Source organism: Garra rufa, chromosome 2, assembly GCF_049309525.1.
Source record: "Garra rufa chromosome 2, GarRuf1.0, whole genome shotgun sequence".
Taxonomy (NCBI): domain Eukaryota; kingdom Metazoa; phylum Chordata; class Actinopteri; order Cypriniformes; family Cyprinidae; genus Garra; species Garra rufa.
In genome coordinates, this window is record NC_133362.1 from 47,378,345 (window position 1) to 47,395,914 (window position 17,570).

At 39.3% G+C, this 17,570-nt stretch overlaps 1 protein-coding gene across 3 annotated transcripts in view; it reads left to right on the top strand.

Annotated features, from left to right (window-relative positions):
* Positions 1-4,665: 4,665 nt before the first annotated feature.
* LOC141325544 (E3 SUMO-protein ligase RanBP2-like) overlaps positions 4,666-17,570 on the top strand; it is a 22,727-nt gene continuing 9,822 nt past the window's right edge. For 2 of the 3 annotated variants that reach the window (XM_073834294.1, XM_073834295.1), the window contains exons 1-4: positions 4,666-5,276; positions 7,478-7,573; positions 7,673-7,906; positions 8,156-8,312. In XM_073834294.1, coding sequence (XP_073690395.1) covers positions 4,704-5,276; positions 7,478-7,573; positions 7,673-7,906; positions 8,156-8,312 — 1,060 coding nt within the window. In that variant the 5' untranslated portion in view covers positions 4,666-4,703. Of the gene's footprint in view, positions 5,277-7,477; positions 7,574-7,672; positions 7,907-8,155; positions 8,313-17,035; positions 17,354-17,570 lie in introns of those variants that run through there. The other variant, XM_073834296.1, reaches the window with a different exon arrangement.

Below are 17,570 nucleotides of genomic sequence, written 5' to 3' on the forward strand. Positions count from 1 at the left end.
ATCTGAAGTCTTCACGAAGGAGGGGATAGCCTGATTGTTAGTGATGTGGTAAATAGAGGGATGACCCAGCTTGGTGGAGTAGAGGAGTTGGAGGAAAGATTCCATCTTGGTGGAGGTGGGGAGGATGGAGGTGCTGGAGCAACAGCATCTGCAAACTCAGACATGGTAAGCGCTACCCTTTAAAGCTACAGTAAATGATATGATTGGGAGATGAGGAGGTAATTAGTGACGCGAATGATTGAGTCTTCCTGGCAGAACTTGTGCTAGCTTCATTTCATGAAGTGACACTCATTATCTGGTTCTTGCCTAAAAAATGGGTAAATAATGTGCATTGTTAACAGATTACACAAACAGTTTGGTCAACCTCTGCCTATGGAGAGAGAAAAAATGTTTTCAAAAGCATCCCCCCTCTGCTTTTTTCAAAAATCGCAGCCTGGACATTGCCATAGTTTACGCGGATGCTGGAAGAATTGTCATGGAACTCTACAATTCAACTAAATTCAAAAAACTTTATTTGTCCCCGGGGGGCAATTGAGGAGCAGCATGGCTTTGTGGACTCTCCTCCTCGAGGTTCTGCAGGCGGGGCAACAAAGCTGCTGTCCAGAGGGGAATCACTCAAATGCTGAGTGGAGAACATATGAGGGAACACTGATGATCTTGCTTGCTAACCTGAGTGTCTGTCCTGGTAGTGTATGTGTTCCTGTGGATGGAGGTGGTGACAGCTGAAGTCAGGTCCCTCTGCTTGTTGGAAAAGGTCACTATCATCTCTTTGGTTTTACTTACATTCAGTTCCAGGTGTGAGCTATCACACCACTCTACAAACTCCTGTGGAACTGGTCCATGGTGCTGTGATGGGCCTGACAGCAGAGACAGGGAGTTGTGTCGTCAGCGTATTTGACCAGGTGACAGTTGGGCAGTGTGGATCTACAGTCATCGATGTACAAAATGAAAAAGCAGGGGTGAAAGCACACAGCCCTGGGGTAAGCCAGTTGAGGTGTAACTGAGGTCAGAAAAGGCATTATTAACAGTACTCTCTGTGACCTGTTGGTCAAAAAGTCCAGTATCCACAAGATTTACTGGTCATCCAGGAGAAAGTGAGAGGAGGGTTTAGTGGCCAGAATATGAGGGTGCAAGATGTTGAATGCTGAGGAGAATTCAGCAAACAGGAGTCTGGATGAAGTGTCAGGGTGCTCAAGGTGTTTGTGAATCCTGTCTATATGCAAACTGAAGTGGGTCCATCAGGGAGTCGGTTGCTCTGATGATGTGGTGTTTTAAGACACTTTTCATGGCTTTCATCACTAGGAAGTTGAAAGTCATAAGCCATAGGTCATTTAGAGCTTTGGTCTTAAGGACGGGAAACACCAAGCCGATTTCAAAGAACTAGCAGCAATGAAGCCAATGGTGTTGTCGCCTCACGTTGGCACCGTCTGGACCAAAAAGCTGCACCTGAACACACCGCACAGACTACAACGACTGAAAACCAAAATGTGTGTTTTGCGCCAGCGTAATTGATTGTCTTTATTAGCAGCTATCAATAGTAAATATTCATCATTCAAAAGGAGAAACCGAAAAAACAATATACAAGATGAAAATGAAGGTAAATGAAGCAGTGCTTGCTTACCATTTTGAATATCAGTTATGTAGCTAACTTTCTTGATTTTAAGCGATTCATGTTGTTATGAAAATATTTACATATTGGAATGCTTGGGAAAGATCATGTAACATTAGATCAGCCTTCTGTCTGTGCCGCCTTAATTTACTTGCCAGATTTCATCACTTTCGCTGTAATTCTCAAGCACTGACTCTCAAGAGTCACCAACACCATTTTAAAGGCTAGAGCTCTGCCTGCAAGACATCTCTACGCTTTCAAATTGTCAGTCTTCTATGACTGTTGTTCATCACGAAACCAGGACCCGATTTCATGTAATGTGTCCCACATGCTAACCTTTCTTCAAGAGCTGTTGGATAAGGGGTGCACTCCATCCACCATCCACACTCAAAGTCTATGTAGCAGCCGTCGTGTGACAAACCATTCTCTCTGCAATCAATCGGCAGAGACAACTTTGTTGTTAAGTTCCTAAAGGGCGCTCGAAAGGTTAAACCCTCCTCGCCCTAGGACAGTCCCAATGTGGGATTTGTCTTTAGTCCTAAGGGCCCTCAGGGGCCCTCCCTTCAAGCGGCTTCAAATGGCTGGCTTAAAGGTCAAAACGCTCAAAACCGCTCTGCTTTTGACCTTAGCATCGGTCAAACTAGTAGGTGTCTTCAAGTGCTGTCCGTCATCACTTCATGTCCTGAGTTTGGGCCCAACGACTGTAAAGTCACTCTTCAACCACACAACGGTTACGTACCTAAGGTGCTCTTAACTCACACAGCCCAGGTTATTTCCCTGCTGGCCAATTGTGGACAGGGTCCAAACTTACTGTGCCCTGTTTGGGCACTCAGAGTATACGTTGAGTGCTCTAAGTCATTTAGGCAGACAGAGCCGCTCTTTGTGTGCTTTGAAGGCCACAAAGGAAAGACTTTCTGGCTGGATAGTAGATGCTATAGTCCTGGTGTATGCCTCTGTTGGCTCTCAGTGCCTTATGGGTATGAGTGCCCATTCCACCAGAGGAATGGCCTCCCCCTGGGCGAGGTCCAGTGGGATCTCTATAGATGAGATTTATGCGGCAGTCGGCTAGCTGACACGGTCCACATTTGCCAGAGTTTATTATTTGGATGTTTCTGCCTCTTTTGCCTGCTTAAACTGTTGGTTTCTCCTCGAGGGTTGTATCTGTAATCTGGCTTGGGACTCTCATCTCTATCTGCTCATAGCACAGCATGATTGTATAGCATTCCCCGTATGTAATGTAAAGTAAATGTCAAGTAAATGTTCGAAAGTTGTGACCAACTCATAAAACAATATGTAATATGAGAAAAAATCATAGAGTGTATGTATTGTTTTGTTGCTTCTGTTGTTAAGCAAGGTCTTATATGCCTGAAGTTAGCCAAATTAAATTTAATAATTTTGGCTACCTTTTTGGCATGCTTGAGCTCTTTTGGATGTTTAACCTTTAGAACAGGAACTAAGCACGATGTTTTCCACATGGAAAGATCCCTCCTCAACCGTCAGCTCAAGTTAAACAGGTGAGAAAAAACTTTACATAGTTGACTGGAGCAGACTTTTTGTTAGTGAAGTTTGGGACTAATCTTATCCGGCCCAGCCATCTTCCCCTGCTTTAATCTGTCCAATTCCCTCTTAACCTGGAGGGAGGTAAAGGTTAGAGTTGCTGTCTTTGATGACATGGAGAGAGTGGAAACATTATCAGCCCCCAATACCAGATGGGATGATTGATCTGATGAAATAGAGAGGGGAGAAACATTAACCACTGGTACTAGATGGGGAATGGTGGGTTGATTAAATCTATTGAAATACATTACCCCTTGCATCATCATTTATTCTAATAAAAAACTCAGCTTTAGCCTTTCTTGTATTTCTTACTACTTTATTTCTTAAGGATATAAAAATATGCTTATCGTTACTATTTCCTAATTTAAGTGCCCTTTTCAATGCAAAGTCTCGCTATTTCATTTGTTGCCAAAGGAAATAATTGAGCCAGGGTAATGTCATTTTTTGTCTAGATTTATTTTTTACCTTCCTAGTAAAAGAAGACATTATTTTATTACTAGCTGTAAAGAAACATACCACTGCTATTCTTAATATCTTCACTACACAAAATACTTGAACAATCAATCTGCCGAAGGGCATTTTCAAAGTTATTATTTTTTTGAATTTTCTGATGAATAAATTTGGTCTGAAGTCTACTATCAAAACGTTTTATAGTGAGTTTCTATGCCAGTCATGTGCTGTTATGATCAGATATTCCCATCAGAAGATTATATGTTTTCAGTATTCTCTCTGACCTATTTGTAAACTTGTGTCAATTTGTGTCTGTGAGGAACAAGTCACTCTTGTTGGACCTTTCACTAGTTGGTTAAAACTAAATTTATTTACAATTACTTTAAGGTTTTTCATATCTGATTTATTATCCCAATTTATATTAAAATCACCCATAACTTCTAGTTCTTTTACTGGTCACATTCCTTAAAAGTAAAACATTTCCAAAAAATTATTTAAAAATGTAAAGGAGTAAATGTCACAAATATGTACCTCTGCAAATAACTATTTATATACAGTGTTGAAGTAGCATTTACAACAACATTGCATATACCTGTTAGAAAACGGATCCATAAGTGTGATAATGAAAGTGTAAATGAACTATAAATCTGGACAGTTTTCAGTTCTGCAGAAAAGATGTAGTAATTAGGATGTAATATAACTGCAGTTTTTTAGGATGTTAAACTGCATCTCTGTAACTTGTATTCTTTGAGTGTTTGTCTGATATTTAGTAAACATTCATATCATTAGGGCTACCCATTCCTAGTCCAGGAGAATCACTTTTCTAGAGAGTTTAGTTTGATCTTTAATTAAAGACACCTAAATTAACAAATCTAGGTATTTGCATTTACTTTAATAACAGCTAGGTGTGCCGAAACTAAACTCTATAGGAGCAGGAATGAAGAACCTGCTTTATAGACTTGCAGACACACCTGTTTTACACACGTCACTCAAACACAGAACCAGGAAACAATACTCTCTCATCAGTTCAGTGAAATAGAAACTGAAGTGTAGTTGAGCTGTTGTGTGTTTGTATTCATGCAGTAAAATGGCTGAAGCCACAATTTCTCAGGCTGAGTTCACATGTCCAGTGTGTCTGGATCTCCTGGAGGATCCAGTTGCCATTCCCTGTGGACACAGTTACTGTAAGAGATGTATTACAGGTCACTGGGAACAAGGGGATCAGACGAAAGTCTATAGCTGCCCTCAGTGCAGACAGACCTTCAATCCAAGACCTGCTTTAGCTAGAAACACCATGCTGGCTGAAGTGGTGGAGAGATTGAAGAAGAAGAAACTTCCTGCTGACTGTTACGCTGGAGCTGGAGATGTGCCGTGTGATGTCTGTACTGGAAGAAAATACAAAGCCGTCAAGTCCTGTCTGGTGTGTCTGAACTCCTACTGTCAGAATCACCTTGAACAACATAAGAGTTGGTTTAAAGGAAGGAGACACAATTTAATTGATGCCACTGGACGACTGCATGAGATGATCTGCAAAAAACATGAGAAGATCCTTGAGGTTTTCTGTCGCATTGACCGTAAATGTATATGTGCGCTGTGTGCGATGGATGAACATAAAAACCACGACACTGTATCAGCTGCGGCACAGAGGACAGAGACAAAGGTATTTTGAACTAGACACTGATAAAATATTGTTAACACTTTGGCTTGTTTATGTTGGCACCCATATTAACAGCCTAAAGCATTCAGACTGCACACGTCAGCAGAAATGAATAGCAGTTGCCAGTAAAGTTTCACTGCTGAGCTTGAAAATGCACTGTAAAAATTTATCAATATAATATTTTGTAAAATATGCCTTGATTAAGCAACGTAAAATAATGGGGTGAAATATTCATCCATTGTTTGACAACATATTTACTTCTATCAGTCAAAATGGAAGTTAAATGCATTACTAGATGACCCTCTATATCTGACTAAGTCCAGATGATTTAATTTATTTATAGCTTCATCACAAAGGGAGCGATGTAGATTAATCCTGATTTGGATGTATACATTCAAGCCCCTTTTCATGTAAAAGTGAAATCATGTCAGATTTCATGATGATAAAGTTTCTAAAAAGTTGTCAGTAACTGATTCCCAGTGAAAATTTATGCCAGTTATTTATAGAAATACTGTAGTGTAGTAATCCAATAGTCAGTTTATTTTCTGTGTAGCACTGCAGGTCTGTTAGCAGGAACACTGTCAGTGTGAAGTTTTACATCTGTGTCAGTTTCACTTTTATGACACTTATGCTTGCAGTGTGAAACGTCTCGGTTATGTACGGTAACCCTCGTTCCCTGATGGAGGGAACGGAGATGTTGTGTTGAGTGTATAACATTAGGGGTCGCTCTAGGGAGCCGAAACACCTCTGACATAAGGCCAATGAAATTGGGTGTGCAGAAGCCAATTACTTGGCTAAGTGTAATGTACATCGAGTGATGTAAAGAGTTAACTCCTTTATCAGTTGACCTGAAGTCCCAACCGAGCTAAGTGGTTGTAGACCATCCCTGTGAGCACAAACTAAGTCTTGCAAGTGTGCTAAGAAGCCAGTCGCTGAAATACTAGAGAATGTGCAAGCCCACTTCCCTAAGAGAAGCAAGGGCTGCTTCTGTAATCTTTGTAAGATGCGAGAACAGGGACAGCTCGAAGGGATGGACCTTGTACTGAAATTCCTGCCCTTCGAAGGTAAACCGTAAGAACCTTAGAAGTACGCATTCTAATCCTAATCTTTTGCACATAAAAGAATGTGCTTGAGGGTAGCATTTTGCATGTTATGGTAAGATGATTTGTGATTTCCACTCGAAGAACTGCAGCACTCTCGCCTCAGAGTGAGGTAAAGAGAATGACGCTGAACCCGGGTGGATGCCTCGCAAACTGAATCATCTAACCAAGCCGGATGGTCCTGAGAGGCCAGGGGTTGGGGTTGGGGAGGTCTACCCAACATTCAAGACTCCACAAATAATCTAGAGAAGCTGCACCCAACATACCTGGAATGGGGATCTTGTGGCTGGGCGAAGCGAAAGGCACAGTGACTAAGGGATGTGAAGCCCAGAGAAACACAGAATGCCTCCTCTGCTGGACTCATCAGGCGGGACAAGAGAACCTAAATGATACCGTCCAGGTGACGAATCTGATGTGCCGGAACGTGGAGACATAAGATTGTGTCCAACATGTTCTACTTTGTTTGAGGTGCCAGCGTCTGGCCGGGTGTCACCATAGACCTACCTGGGAAATGGGGGTGTTGAGAAAGCGAACTTTCCTGGCCGCATTTCAGCCAGGTTAAGCCACAGGTGGCGAGCATAGTAGGTCACTGAACACAGTCAGGATGGGTCAGGATCTGGGTCAGGATCACCCTCATGCAGATCTCGTAACACCTTAGCCTGGTAGACCTGCAGGGCAGACGCAGCTTGTCCAGAAGCTGTGTAAGCCTTTGCCACAACAACTTACAGGACCGTGAATCAGAGTCTAGGGTGAGAGATATACAGCAGCATGTGAGTTCTGGTGCAGAAAACCAGAGTTTCACATATGCTATGGGGGGGTGGGGGGGGGAGAGAAGAGTAAGAGGTAGAGGGAAAAAAGGGGTCGTAAATAAAAAAGGAGATAAGTTTGGTCAGGGTGGGGTTGTTTGCTCTCTTTGGAGATTAGTTGTATTGTTTTGTTGCATGGCATCTGTTTGTGAGAGTTCCTGACATTTTGGTTTCATGAGAAAATAATTTCATCCCTACAGAATCTACAGCCATTGGTTATAAGTTCAGATAAACTGCCTCACCCTACTTTTACTGAATTCAATTGTTCATAGTAGTGTTCTGTGGCATTTACTATCAGCACCAGCTGAAGGAGACACAGAGGTTATTCCAGCAGAAAATCCAGCAGAGAGAGAAAGATCTTCAGCAGCTGAAAGAGGCTGTGGAGTCTCATAAGGTGAGTCTGGCGAAGAAGAGAAGTTTGTTTCAGTCTCAGTTCAGACTCTCTTGTCTCTTTCAGTCCCACTGAAGCCTGAATCACTGTGTGTCCTAACAGCGCTCTGCACAGACAGCAGTGGAGGAGAGTGAGAGGATCTTTACTGAGGTCATCCGCTCCATTGAGAGAAGCCGCTCTGAGCTGATACAGCTGATCAGAGATCAGGAAAAGGCCGCAGTGAGTCAAGCTGAAGGACGACTGGAGCGACTGGAGCAGGAGATCAATGATCTGAGGAGGAGAGACACTGAGCTGGAGCAGCTTTCACACACACAGGATCACATCCAGTTCCTGCAGGTAACAGAGATCTTGAAGAACAGGATCATAGTGGACTTGAACCAGATCCTGCTGTGACAGGAGACTCACAGAGAAACATTTTATGAGAGCAGAATAAAACGTCACTAACATTTCACCTTTTTAACTAATATTTCTTTCTGATTTGAATCCATACAAAATCTGACCACGTTTTAGGGATTCTTGTGAATTTTCATGCAGATTATTGGGTGAAGTGTGGAGCTAGCGAGTTTTAATTTCTGTTTTCTGTAGAGTTTCCAGTCTTTCTCAGCACCTGAATCTACAGATGTAAATGACAGTCTTTTCAGTTGTCTCTTCACTTTCGATGGCCTGAGGGAATCTGTCTGTCAGCTGAGAGATAAACTGGAGGATTTCTGCAAAGAGGAGCTCAAGAAGATCTCTACCAGAGGTAAAGTTCTTTATTAGTTTGTTTGTATATTGTAAGAGCAACATTTTACACTTCATTTTTTTTTTTCAGTTTCTGCAACACAGAAAATGTAATTGTGCAGGCCCATTTAAGAAAAAGTGAATTCCCTTTTTATAAACGTATCAGATTTAATAATGTAGACACTTTTTTATTATTAAAAATCAGAGTTTCTGCGGGTCTTAAAAATACTTTTAAAAACTTAATTTGCCCTTCCACAATTTAAGGCCTTAAAAAGTCTTAAAATGGAGCAGAACATCTTTAAATTCAAAGTCATGAGATTGAATTTGGGCCCTATATGGAAAACACAGGCGGAGTCACAGAATCTAGTGACAGAAATGGAATTAATGGATAATTTCACAGAATTTGGCAAATGTACACTTTAACTTGTACACTTTACATTAATCAAATGACAATATGGACTAGTGTCTGTAAATATTAAGCCACACAAAGACTATTTAGATATGACATTAAGTCATGTTTTGCATGTGAATGAATCATGCAGTTTTGTTTACTACTCATGCTAATGCAAGACATTTGTGGTGTCTCACAAAATAGCCTCATCTCTAAAACATCAGCCTGCTACACTAAATTAGTGTTCGCTTACACTGCTTGTCGCAAGATTCTCCTAGCAAGGCACTGAAGCTGTGGACATAAATGATCCTGTTTCTCCGAAAACGAAAGCAAATTTTCCTCTGGTGACTCATCATACTATGAGTTTAAAGTACAGTACTCCTCCACTTCGTTTATTAGTCTGATTGCTTCATCTTCCCATTCTTTTTAGTCTACCTTTTGCCGTGTTTGGTTACAGCAGGGATATTATTACATTTAAAAATCAGAGTAACGCCACATGAATTGTTAGGTATCTTTGTCCTTCAAGCTTGTTAATGGCCAATTTGAAGAGAGTAAAGAAATTCAATCAAGTGCATGAGCTGGTCTTGAAAGATGTCCTTCATCAGCTGGCGTCCAGGAGCTCTGTTGTCACTATATTCTTTTAGTATACTTTTTTTAGGATTTTGACTGTACTGTTCTATTGAACCTCACATTCTTGAATAACAGTGTGCAATAAACTTGCCACAGCACATGTTATCTTTGAAAATGACACCAGGCTTTTGCAAATATTTAACATTTACAACATATTACGTAAAATTTAACCTTTAGACTGCATTCCAGTAAAAATTTCAGTCAGCTTTCCAAAGCTTTATTGGCATGTCGAGCATTTACAGTAGACTATTATTTAGCCTGTAAAGAGCTCGAAATTAAGGGGAAATGAATTTAATTGAATACAAAAATATAACCAATAATAATAGGCTAATAATAATAATATAGAAATATTATTTTAAAAAGAAGATCGGTTAATAGACTGCTGGATGGATTAAAATGTTTTCTTGTACACTGTAAAAAATTTACTGTAAAATTAACAGCAAGTTACTGGCAACTTTGGTTAAAATACTGTAGTAATACTGTAGATTTTTACAAGTGCACTGTAAATGATTAACTACAGTTTTACTGTTAAAATACAGCAATTTTTGTATATATACAAGCAACAATATATACATTATTTAAAGCTGCTACTGTGAAATTGCAGCAATAGTTTGCGATTTTACAAGTGTACTGGAAATCATTAAATAACGTTTCACTGTAAAAATATTGAACTACTTTAATTTGTGTATTCTTTATTTGCAGTATTTATTTTCCAGATTTCTGAATAATAATGACTAGCAATTTAAACAATGTATTAACTGCATAAGCTATAAACAATATTTAACTGCATAAAGTGTTGTATGGTATGAAACTCAGTGCACCTATTATTTAATATAAACAAAAATATTAATAATTTGACACATCTTAATCTTGATAAACAGGTCCAATTTTATTTAACAACTCTCTTATTTAATATCTCTCAAATTTGCATGAAAGAAATGTCATAGAACAGTGTATTTAGTATTATTCTGAATTCCAAAATAAGTTGGGTATGAAAATATTTACTTGAAACATATTACCCTGCTAAATTTTAAGGTTAACCAATATTTAGCCAAAATTTAACCAACATCAAGTTAACCAACATGGTCATAATTAAATGGTTCGAAATACCACAAAGACAGTGATGAATTTTCACAATTTCATGAACAGTCCAACATGGCCAAACAACAAACCCTCAAGTGAGTCCAACAAAACTTCTGATCAAAAAAAGGAGAACAGTTCAGCTCCAGATGCTCCCCCATCCCAGGATGCAAAGAGTGGCTAAAAATATAGAAAAGAACAAAAAGGGCAATACATTAGATATCTTACAAAGTGATACAGTCAGACAAAGACAGAGGGATGACAGATACAGTCAAAGGCAGAGAGAGTGATGATTGTTACAGTTAGATCAATATGATATTAAACAGTGAAACACTAAAATTTTGAAAAATGATTACAATTTTTACAAGTTATTACAAGTTTTATATTTTACTATACTTTCAAATATAATTTATTTCGGAGATGCAAAGCTGAATGTTCAGTATCATTACACCAGTGTTGCATGATCTTTCAGAGATCATTCTCATTTATTATCAATATCCTGATTTATTGTCAATGTTATTGTCAATGTTGTCAGTGTGTTTTGGAGCCTGTGATACTTTTTCAGGATTCTTTGATGAATAAGTTTTAAAGAACAGCAGTTATTTAAAAGACAAATTTTACCTAAAAATATAAATCTTTACAATCAATTTCAATGTAACATACTTGTTGGATATAAGAATCCTGAAAAAAGTATCACAGGTTATTAAAAATATTAAACAGCACAATTGCTTCTAACATTGATAATAAATCAGCATATACAATAATATCTAAAGGATCATGTGACACTGGAGTAATTAGAAGACTAGAGTATTGATGCTGAAAATTCAGAAATAAATTACATTAAGTATATTAAAATGGATAAAACATTTTAAATTTTAATAATATTTCACAACATTATAGTTTTTTCTGTATTTTTGATCAATTAAATGCAGCCTTGATGAGCAGAAGATACTTATTTCAAAACATAAAACCTACTGATCACAAACTTTTGAACACTAGTGTAGATAAAGGATAAAAGAACATACTAAAAGGAAAAAGATCTTGGTGTATGTGTACTTACATGTCAGTAATTCCACTGAAAATCCTTCGCATTGCAAAGAAGACTGGTAACTTGGGCTCACTTTAACTGGTTTCTTCTGTGCCCTGTCCTTTTAGATGGGTCTTTGCCCTTCAACTTCTTTGTTTCTCTCTCAGGATAAATATCTACAAAACAGTCAGGAAGCAGACAATCTGTAATTCACATGTAATTCACAATTAGATTTAGCTTTTTTTTTTACATCTGAATTATTCTCCCTAAAAAAACTTCTTCTTGAGTTGAGAAACATATTCTATCATATCTACTACATGTAAAATGCAGGTACTCAGATTGTTAGAATGCAACTATTACCTCTGAATGAAGTCCAAAGCTCCGTCTGTCTGCTCTTGGTAATGTTAGTCCAGAATATGTAATATGCTGTGAACAGGCCAGACAGGACAATGGGCTGGATTAACTCATTCTTTAAATAAAAGTTAGCAAAAAGCATAAAAGTTATTAAAGGTCCTAGTACATCTCACTGCTTACGTTAATCACTTTAACAGCACCGTTAAGAGTTTACGTGACACACACATCCTCCGTGAGCAGCTGACCGCGAATCGTGAGCCCTAAATATGCGTTTTATTTCGGTGACGGTGTTAACAGATGGCTGCCTGTGCAAATTAGTTGTACATCATAAAATAATCACGAGAAAGTGTGCTGATCAGCATGACGTCGCCGTGAATCACATCTTTTGCCAATGAAGCTTGTAATTAGGCATGCTCCGAAATGAAAATTCTTGGCCGAAACCGAAAACCGAAAAAGACGAAACCAAGGCCGAAAACCGAAACACCGAAAGAATTATGCCAATTATTAGTACCATTGCATTTAAGGCTATGACTGTGTACTAATCTTACTAAAACAAGGCATTGCAATTGCAGAAATTAATATTAAAGTTTCAAAGAATAAACCAATTATATTAATTTAAACAATTATTATCATCAAGTATTATATTACTTAAATAACATATACATATATTTTACTGCCTTTGTTTAAATTGTTTCATTGTTAAAATTTTTATAACACATTATCTTGTGGATCCGTCAGTTCACATTTACAAGTCTACGCGTTTCTCTTCCAGTAGCGCAGCAAATGACTTTGAAACGTGCAGCGCTCATATTTATTCAATGGATAGCCTTTTTGAAGTTTCATCGCAATTCTTGTCTTTCAGTCGCCACATTTAAGACCACCTGAAATCATAATTAAGACTTTCTTAACCCCTAATAACACTGCAGTCATCAATGAAAATTAAGAGCTTTATTTCAAGAACCGACTTTCAAGAACAAACCTTACACAAAATACATTTCTTTTCATTTTTTTCCCACCATATTCAGGGCACAAGAAAAATATTAGGGGACTAAATTAATGTCAGCGTATGAAGTATAATCGTCTCTCATTGTCTCTGAGAGAATGCACATCAGATGCTGAAAGCACTGTCAGTTTTTACTTTCATTTTAACACATTGCGCAGTTTTCACGTTGCTTGTGTGATATCCATTGGCTCACCTCCATGGTTTAAAACATAAATATTTATAAAAATACAGTACATAGAAAAGACATATCTTTGAAATATTGCGACGTAACACCAACGCAAAGCCATTGTTTTTCACTCACTGAAAGCTACATCTGTCTGTCTCTGCTCTCATTACTGCACGCACGACTGCAGACACACCCCCTCTTGAAATTTCGGCATTACAAGTTTTGCAAATCGCTATCCGTGGGTCTTTCTCAGATATACTGATATACGTCCACACCGCAGACGTGTTGCTTCAGACAAGCACGTGCAGGCTGCGGTTTCTGTTTGCGTCAACATACTGTTTCGGCCGAGTTGTTTCGGTGATAAAAATCTTTCGGTGGCCGAGTATTCGGTGCATCCCTAATTGTAATTCTTAACGTAGGAACCCAGAGATGTTACGCCTATAGCCGATATAAGGCCGGGGAATGTGTAAAATCCTCCTGCGACTGTGCTGCCGAATCCCCGCACAAGTCTCTCTCGTGCTCCGCGGATGGAGGATTCGTTAATCTGCGGTTACTGCAAATGTTTACGACACCTTAATATACGAATACAGTTATGAAATATGAAAAATAAAACAGAAATAAGACACTTACCACAATTGTGAATCGTTCTTCTTGCTGCTCCCAAATGTTGACCGTTGAAGATAATCCCAGCTCTTTAGATTTGAAATTTACCAGAATGCATTGCGGTATACAGCGATATGCTGTATTGGCTGTATTATAAGAAATACAACCCGCTGCTGTAAAATATTGCTGTTATTTTTACAGCAATTCGTTACAGTGTAGGCCTTTTTTATTTCATGCACTTTACGTAACATTTATATATGAAAAACTTCACTTGAAAGTTTAAGTGACTTTACATTGTTTGGTCACGACAGTTACCTCAACAAAGTGATAAGTGGCCACGACATCACGCTCCCACAGGTTAATATAATGTTCCCACAAATTAATATCACAACATATTATCAAATTTTATTATCGACACATTCCATAAGTTAATACCTGTATGTCCTGGCCATGACAAAACTAAGAATACATGAATTATATTCATTAAAATCATACATTTTCACCATGGTGGGTAACGGTTGCTTCACAACCACTTTGAAAATCGATTGGGTGGGAAACGCAAAAATCGTATTCAAATGTCGAAGACGGTGTAAAGGAATGGAGAACGCTTGGTGTGTTATGAACTCCCATATCTGCTCTCACGTGGAGACAGATCTGAAATAAAGCGTAATTTTTTGCTTTTCAGCAACACAATGGCTGCGTCCGAAAGCCTAGGCAGCTGTATAGCTCAATGAAAATAAACAACTTGACCAAAAAAAAAATTTACAATATTTGGCTTGTCAATTTCCGATCCACTTCAGTTTGCAAATGCTCACACTATGAATAAAGTCTGAAAACACGTTTGGAAATGTTATGTGTAATATAGATCATTATGATCACTCTGCAACACTTTGTAATAATGATATGTCCTTAAGTTCCCCTCCTCAGTACCACAGCCTGTCGTGCTTCAGGTTTTCTGTCCTCCTCCCTTCATGGAGCCTGACCAGCAGAAGCTTAATTGTGTGTCCAGTGCTTGCTGAGCTTCTCTGTGGCATAGGGTGGATCAAGTTCTTGTTTGTTACAGTCCCCCTAAGAGGGGGCTTCCGGCTTCTAAACAGACCCTCAGCAGGTGGATTGTGGATGCCATCTCTGCTGCCTACGGGTCCTCTGATCTCCCCTCGCCTTTGGGAGTCAAGGCTCACTCTACTCGAGGCATGGCTGCCTCTAAAGCCCTTCTGGCAGGTGTCCCTGTCCAGGACATCTGCAATGCTGCTGAGTGGTCCACGCCCCTCACCTTCATCAGGTTTTATGACCTGGACCTTAGAGCCGCTCCTTGCTCTGTTCTCTTGCCCTAAATCTTCCTAGGCAAGGATGTGTAATTCTGGAGGCGTGGATATCTTGTTCCCCATAGCGTTTTCAGACGCAGCTTGAGTTCCTAAAGGGGACAGGTTACATATGAAACCCTGGTTCCCCAAGGGAACGAGATGCTGCGTCCGGGGCCATACTTCCGGCATCCCTGGAGCGCTTGCTCCCAAAGCTGATGCCGGTTCCACCGCACATGCTTTTAAGCTTCCTGGTTGCTTATGTCAGCCGCCCGTGACGTCTCGCCCTTCCATTCCACATGTGATTCAAAGCGTGGATTCACTACGGGTGTTCCCCATAGCATTTTCGGATGCAGAATCTCGTTCCTTCTGGGAACCAGGGTTACCTTGTAGCAAAATTTATCGTCAACACACACACACACACACACCACAAAAAAGCCCTCTGTCTTCCCTAGATAAATGTCCCTCCCTTCACTCTGCCAACATTTCGGCTACTTCTTACCTTCCTCAATCTGTCCCTGCTGGGTCACGTCTCTAACCACCTCCTCCTTCTCCGAATCAATTGTAATAGCTACTCCTTCTTCATCTGTGTAACTAACATTGACGTTACTCTGTTGTACACTCCCTTGTGCCGCTCTGGCAGCCTGAGCACTCTGGACTGTCTCTGCACTGTTGCTAGATGTTGATGGCCCTACACCAGCAGCTGCAACTGAACGTGTGGTGGTGGCAAACATTTCTGTGATTTTCGCACATTTTGCTGCTTCCACTTATAGGCTTTTGCGTCTTTTCTCCCGCAGCTTCTCTGCACCCCCCTTGCTCTTTTCTGGTTTATCCATTGTTATAGACGGACTCATCTCAAATCAAAAAGATTTTGTCAAGGGGAGATGAGGGCTGGCCAGGAAGGAGGCAGGGCGTGGCCTGAGATTTCATTGAACTAGCTCAATGTCCTTTAAGACAGTCAAGCAATGGGCCGCAATTTGTGTCTCAGATAATCTACCATTGCGGTAATAAATAAATTGACCTAATAAACTTTTTAAAAAATATTAAATTATGACTGAGAGCCCCAGCCCAAAAATGTGTGTCGGCCGGCGGGCATTGCCCGGTATGCCCTATGGTCAGTCCAGGTCTGATTATTGTACAGTAAAATGTACAACCTAATGTAATACTACTATTATTATTTTATATAAATACTACTATAAAATTGTAATTAAATCCTTGTTTTTTAAGGAATAATCACACATGCTTTAATTATGACAGTAGACCTGTGTTGTGCAGCACTTTATTTACAAAAAAAGGATTTGTTTATTTTTCATTTGGTTAAATTAATGTTTTATGCCTTCATTTGATTACCAGAAAAAATACAATACGCAATGCAAATTTCTGGGGGATATATATATATATATATACATATATATATATATATATATATATATATATATATATATATATATATTTTTTTTTTTTTTAAGAAGGTTATAAAAAGGTATTAGATTTACCTTTATAAAACCTGCAGAAACCCTGACAATAAAGAATGACTTTTGTATTCAACTTTTGAATCACTTTTGTATACAACATTTAAGACATGCTTAAAACTATTTATTTTATTTGTCTCAGTTGCTACTACTACAGGTCCCTCTGTGTACTACAACCAGTCTCCAGCATACCCTCAAATTTCATCCAAAAGCGTGAATTTCGGATCCCTGTTTTCAAAGAAGGGGGGTGATTGGGATTGCAATGTGTGTTGTGTAATGAATGCTGCCACATCTGCAGTTTGTGTTGCCTGCAGCAGTCCATCTCCTGCAGCAGAAAAGGTGAAACCTGTAGAGGAACTCAAAATCTCTGCCCCTGTGGCTCCTTCTGTCAAATTGTTTTCATTTGGACTTTCTGGAGATTCTGCAAAGAACATCGCCAGCACTGATGTCAGCTCGAAGGGCTTCACATTTGGATCTCAAAAACCAGTTTCTTTTAAGTTTGGATTGAAGGATGCTGCTGTGACATCTGCTGGCTTTGGAGCTCAGGCTGATAAGAAAACAATTCAGGCAGATGCACCACAACATAAGGAAGTGTCAGCAGCTCCAGCTGTCCCAGTTGTTACTGCGCCTGCAACACTGGAAAAAGTAATGCATCACAAGGAGGGTCATTTTTGGCAAAAAATGTTTGCCAACCTGCTGTGATAGCATTTGGAGCTAATTTCAATCAAGGCACTGCCTTTCAGTTCCGTACAAGAAATTATAAAGCATCCTTAGAAGGCTTCAAGATTAAGTCCTCTACAACTGAGGCTGAAAAGCCATCAAGCAGCTCAAAATGTTCATTTCCTATGCCCGTTTTTAAGTTTAATATTGCAAATGAAGGCAAAAGCATCAGACAAACAGTCACATATTGGATCTGCATCTGACCTTTTCAAAAATGCTGCTGAACTTCATGAAAAGGAAGAAAAAGAGGCAGCCATAAGTTCCTCAGATCAGTCTGTAGATGCTTGTGGTCACAATAATAATCCCCTCAATACTGGTAAGCCAAAATCCTTTAGTTTTGTCATTCCCTTTGTTATTAAGTCAATTTCTTATGCTTGTTTGACTTTAACAAGTAGAAAAAGCAACATCAGTTCAAATGTAAACAGATGCAAAGCTCTACTTAAAGGAGAACTCCGGTGTGATTTTGACCTAAAGTGTATTGAATCATGATACTGAGTGTAAACGTACCTTGCATATCTCATCTCGTCTTGTCC